Raw genomic sequence first — 6,258 nt, forward strand, 5'->3', positions numbered from 1 at the left:
GGACACACACACACACACACACACAGACACACACACACACACACACACACACGACAGGCTGCCAGACGAATGCAGGACACACCTTGCATGTTCACATGCTGGAAAAGACCAGTAATAAGGTGGGATGCAGGCTGTTATATTTCAATCCACTCGAATCTAATTTTGGACTAAGATGCCAATTATGTGCGCAAACATCTTAAATATTCATCCATTCCACTGGTCAGGGAGTGGAATATCCCCGGTGTTGTGCGTCGGACCATATGGTGTGCTTGAGTGACTAGTCTGAATGCATCTGCAGAAAGAGTCTCGTCCCAGACGGCAGAAACCTCTGCATCAGTTTCCAGCTTTACATGTCTCTATAAATGTTCCAAATGATGGGCTGGTTTCAATTCCGATTTGTTCTTTCAAATAAATAAATTAGAGTTGCTGTACATTTTTAACCTTGGTAAAGGGTTCATAGAATCCGATTCCAAATTTCTTATGAAACTCTTTTGTTTTTATTTATTTATTTTTTTACACTGGATTTCACCCTTTAAATTCTGCCTCTGTTGATCTTGGTAGGTTATTATCTATATTGGATTATCTATTGACCGTTCATTCTATCTATATCTTTTTCACTCATATCCCTCACTTGTTCTCTTTACATATTTGCTTGCTCATTCCTTCTGTGTATTGTTCACTCATTCTATCTATCTATCATTTACACATTTGTTTGGTTTATCTATCATTCGCCATTTGTTCTACCTATTTATTGTCCAGTTATTCTATCAATCTTTCACTTGATCTGTTGACAATCTATTGTTCTGGCTAGCATTCACTCATTTATTTATTCTGTCTATCGTTTGCATGTCTGTTGTTTGGTGTCCGTTTTATGTATTGTTCTGTCTATCTTTCGCTTGTTCTGAAATTCTATCGTTCTCTCTTGCTCATTCATTCTGTTGTTTGTGCTCTATCTCTCAGTCTATCACACTGTCCATCGTTCTTTTGATCCAGCTATTGTTATTTTGCGTTATTGTTCTTTCGTTCTATTGACTTTTCATTCGATAGTTCGACCTATCATTCTCTCGTTCATTCTATCTTTTGTTATGTTGATCTTTCATTCTTTTTATCTATCTATCTATCTATCTAATTTGTTTTTTTTTCATTTGTATCGTTCTGTCTGTCGTTCTATAGTTCTATCAATCTGTCTATAAATCTTTATATCATGCTATTTTTTCTTCTATTGTTCTATCTTTCTATCTATAATTGTATTATCTAACAATCATTAATTTGTTCGCTCTGCCATTCTGTCTATCATTCTTGTGTTCTTTCTGATGTTTTGTCTATCTATTGTTCTATCTGTCATTCTACCTATCGAGTTATCATTATTTCTGTTCTTTGTTCTGTTTGTCAATCTATTGATCTGTCGTCTCTCTGATCAATATCTATCTAGCTGGTCAGGATAATTGTTCAGGCACGCTAGCAACTAGTGTACCTGGTTTTTACATGGTAGACCATCTTGGTTAAACTGGTTAGAGCTGGTAGAGCAGCATCAACCCTTTAAGCTGGTAAGACCTAGTTTTTACAGAAGGCAACTGATGCTGAGCTTTTAGAGCCTTTATCAGTCTGCAGTAGCATGGAAATTAATGCTGGTCTGTTGTTGTTTTGTTTTGTCTTACTTTTTTTCTTCTCTTTTCTTCTCAACCATCAGGACTAGGTCACTCTCCAAAGTGATTGAAACTTCCTGTCTTTGTTGACACTGGTGTCGTTGCTAACGGCGACAGACTGACCCACCATCTGTATCAACCACACAGTAATAGAGAGAATTCACCATTTTAGTGCTTATATTGTGGCACACATTTTCATTCTTTTTTTCTTTTGCTCTTTTCTATTGCACACAAACACACAGAAATGAATGGCTGTGATTCATTTATTTCTTTGTTTGATGCATTTATGGTGCCTCCCAAGGCACAATGTGTTTGTCTTGCATCACAAATAGAGATCTGTGGGTTTAGACGTGAGCTTTTAACCCACTCGTGAATTGTCTTGGAGAAATGCCATGATTTGTAGAGACGAAGCAAAAAGATAAAAAAAAAATACAATTAACGTTCCAGGGAAGCCGATAAGAGACCTATTTTGCAAATGTACCATGTAAAAGACATTTACAGGAAACTCTGTTTTGTCTTACTGTGGAAAAAAGGATGCTGATATCTCCTGTTTGTATTGAAGTGTGGTGTGTATGTGTGCGTTTTGAGGGAGCAACACTGTAGCCTGATTCATGACTGTGTCCAATAACTCACAGTGGCAAGGCTGCCAATGACGGATGCATTAAGATGTTTTGGAACTGCTCTCCTTGAGTTTCTGCCCATAAGGGGAAAAAAATCAAAGAACATTCTCATTTGTTTCTCCAGTGATAATACATGGAAAGTAAAAGATTTTTCATAAGTGTCCCACTTCTCAGTTTAGTTTTTTCTTCAGATTTCTTCTTTAATTCATTTTTTATTTGCTGACTTTTAATTATTTATTTATTTGAATAATTAGTTTACATAATATTTATGATGTACAGTATAATAGCAATTATTACATTAAATAATTAATTAATAAATTAATCAAGTAAAAAACTGGAACTCGTATACTTGTATATTACAGACATTTTATTTATTTAATTCATTTTTTATTTGCTGACTTTTAATTATTTATTTATTTTTTCATTTTTGTTATTGCATTATTACATTTATGTATTTATTGTTATTTATATTTTTTATATTAGATTTGTTGTTTAGCTGTTTTTTTTTCATGCATATTTCTATGAGCTGATATCCTTCTCTCTGTGAAACTGCATGAAAAACGTGAACACATAACAAGATTTTGTTCCTTAATGCGAATATCTTTTTTATGAATATTAGTATTAGGAAGAGGCAAACAGAAAATAATTTTTTCTTCTATTGTATAAATGAATATATATTAATTTCCAAATATATGGAGACAAACCTGAATATATAAATATAAATTATGAATATATCATACATGTGTGTATATATTTGTGAACCAGAGTACTGACAAGGCTTATAAATTCATCTGTACTTCTATATTTTCATAATTTACATTTATGTATTCAGATTTGTGTCTATATATTTAAACGTATAAGTATATATTCACAATTTACATTTGTCTATTTAGAATTATAACTTTATATTCAGAATTTATAAATATATATTCAGATTTCATATCATTCTCTCTCTCTCTCTCTCTCTCTCTCTCTCTCTCTTGTCAGTGTAACTCTATGGGATTTCTTTTGGCTTGTTTAATGTCCACCTGATGAAAAGTGTTAGTCTGATTAAACTTAAAGCAATTGTGCATATCCCCTCACATGGACAAGCCCCAGGTATGAGCAGTATTGATGCCTGCTTTAGCCCTAACAAGACTCCGGATGAGCTGACGGAGGCCGGAGGCTGTGGGAGTCTACAGAGGTCTGGCATGATATTTTGCCAGGATCAGAGAGCCCAGGCTGGGCAAAACAACAGCAGGATTAGCGCATGCCAGAGTGCAATCGCCTTCCCACAGCGAAGACAAAGTGAGCAGCATCTAAAACCGTGCTTTTTCCCTGAAAGAAAGAAAATCATTGATGATACAAACAGATTCATGGACTGAGCTGTAAGGGACTCTGTGTTTGTATGCTTTTATACGCCAAACCTTCCGCCAGATCCTTTGTGTGCAAGCATGTCGGCTTCCTTTTGTTTGAGAATCAGTTCTTTTGGTATGTGTGTGGGTTTGTCTTAGTGTTTGTTTGTGTACGCGTTCACTCGCCTACCTCCATGTAGGAGGTTTTCGGCTTGTCATCTGTCGCCTGCCTGTGACAGACAGCAAAAAACTGCACGGCTCCAACCTGCGGATACAATTACGAGATAGACTCCCATGATTCCCGGCTGAGATGGAGGTTTCTGGAGGTCACATGATCAGGAATGTAAAATAGACCCTCCACCTGTTGGGAATCGAGAAGAACAATGCAGGAAGGAAGATCCAGCTTTGATTGAATTGACACGCCGTCCATTTAACCCATCAGATGAGATAAAATTAATTTGAGTGATTAATCGACTGTGCGGCCACAAATGAACCGACTGTCTCATTCGTTTTGACGCACTGGACAGCTCATTTCTCTATTTGTCCTTGCACTCGACTGACTCAGAGCAGGTGAGCGGCCCGCTGTAACGTACACTGGTTATCCATGTCCAATCTCTCAGACAGCGGCTTGTGTTTCGCCCTTAGCCACAGCGAGTAAAATCTGCAGCATTTATTATTTACTGCCGGCTCTTTGTCTCTCTCACACTTGGTTTGTACTAAAGACTTTCTGCCTGTAATAATGTAGAATGGGCTTGTCAAACATTTATATACTTGGTGGTCCTAAAAAATAAAAATAAATTTGTGTAATTAATGTGAGGTATAAAAGCCTTTCTTTATTGAAAGATAGATAGATAGATAGATAGATAGATAACTATCTATCTATCTATCTATCTTTCGTTCTATCTGTTATCTATGCTTATTTGTCTATCTGTCCTTCTGTCTGTCTATTTGTCTGTTGTTCATCTTATCTATTTATCATTTGTTCTGTGTATCAGTCTGTCATTCTGTCTGTCTGTCTATCTGTCATTTAGTTTATCTGTCCATCGATCTATCTATCTGTTCTTATTCCTGACTATTGTTCTGTCTGCCTACTGTCCGTCTTTCGTTCTATTTGTCGTTTGTTCTATCAATCATTCTGTCCATCTGTCATTCTGTCTTTATGTTTATCTGTCCATTGTTCTGTCCATCGATCTGTCTGTCGTTCTGCTTGTCTGCTTATCTATCTGTCCGGTGATTTACATTTTATCTGTTTATCATTCTGTCCATCTTGAGATTTGATCTGCTCAGCCAGCCATCTGAAACTGCATTACATCAAAAAAATATGCTTGCCTTTGAAAGATTTACAAAAGCAACCTCACATAATGTTGTGAGTGATTTCACTGATGTTTACTTCCTGTAATAATGCTGGCAAAAATTGCTATTTTCTTGAAAACTGCAGTGATAACTGATTAGTTTTTGTGCTTAACATTCAACACCCAGATGGTAGAGATGTTTTTGCCAGGTTGAGTTCAGTACACATGTTATTTCGACAGGATATAAAGGCATTTGAGAGGCCTGCTTTGAATATTGTAATCTATTTGATGAGTTACTTGGCTCATCAAAAAAAGAGTGAAAATGCACTTGCAGTCTTTGATAGTTTAATCATAATTAGTTTTGACATGACTGAAATGTATAATCAATTCACCGTTCTCTCTCTTTTTCTCCGTGTTTCTCCTTTAGGATGCTGGGGGAGCTCTGCTTGACTGTGCTCCAGTCTCTCCTGGCTGTGTGTCTGCTCTTCACCCTGGAACACGGTGAGTCATTCTCTCCTGAATCTCAGCATTCATCTACTCTTATCCATTCAGTCGTGGGAGTGCGCTTGTCAATCAAAAGTCCTCGTTGACTCAGTAACAACTTTTTCAAATCTCAAAATGTCCAAAACCTGCAGCTGAATTAGTGCAATTTTCATCCACAATGGAAGAAAACAATGCAACCTACACTCTTAAAAATAAAGAGCTCTTTATTTGCATTGATGGTTCCATTAAGAACCTTTAACATCCATGGAACCTTTCCATTACACAACAATTATCTATCTATCTATCTATCTGTAATGGGGCGACAGGGACGAGAGATGGTTGGATCCATTTGCATAGCTTTATTCATAAACATGGTCAGAAAAAGGCAGGGTCGAAACACCAGCAAACAGGTATGGCACGGGTAAGACACAAGAGTAGTCCAGTGAACAGACGGGGTCGATCGGTTGCGAACGTGATCCAGGGGGCAAAACAAAGAGAGATAAACTAGATACACGCTAATAGTTCAGGCAGGGGCAAACAGAGTCCAAACGACAAGACGTTTCCAAGACAGGCAGAAGATCAGTAAACAGGCAACAGGGCAACACGACGCGACTAGACTTAGACTGGAAACTAGAACTGGAAACTTGGAAGTTCATTGTAACAACGTTTTTACATAGAGAAGAAGGAGGCGGGAACCGGCGAACAATTAAACAAAACTTTAGTAATAAAATAAACACAAAATAGCGCGACAGCCCCTCACAGACGACTGCCTTGCACAAACAGAACCAAAACACAAAATAAAGTCCAGCCTGTTCCTCTCTCGTCCTGCACTGTCGTCACTCCTCCTTTTATCCTTCCGGAGCTCCTCCGTGGGACTCAAGAC

The 6,258-nt window shown here is 37.3% G+C and overlaps 1 protein-coding gene across 1 annotated transcript in view; it reads left to right on the forward strand.

Moving 5' to 3' along the window:
* Positions 1–6,258, forward strand: part of ncanb (neurocan b) — a 141,316-nt gene that overhangs the window by 41,651 nt on the left and 93,407 nt on the right. The window contains exon 3 of the mRNA XM_016442689.1: positions 5,320–5,393. Within this exon, the coding sequence (XP_016298175.1) occupies positions 5,321–5,393 (73 nt within the window). The 5' untranslated portion in view covers position 5,320. The remainder of the gene's footprint in view (positions 1–5,319; positions 5,394–6,258) is intronic.

Source organism: Sinocyclocheilus anshuiensis, unplaced genomic scaffold (genome assembly GCF_001515605.1).
Source record: "Sinocyclocheilus anshuiensis isolate Anshui unplaced genomic scaffold, SAMN03320099.WGS_v1.1 scaffold735, whole genome shotgun sequence".
Lineage (NCBI taxonomy): Eukaryota > Metazoa > Chordata > Actinopteri > Cypriniformes > Cyprinidae > Sinocyclocheilus > Sinocyclocheilus anshuiensis.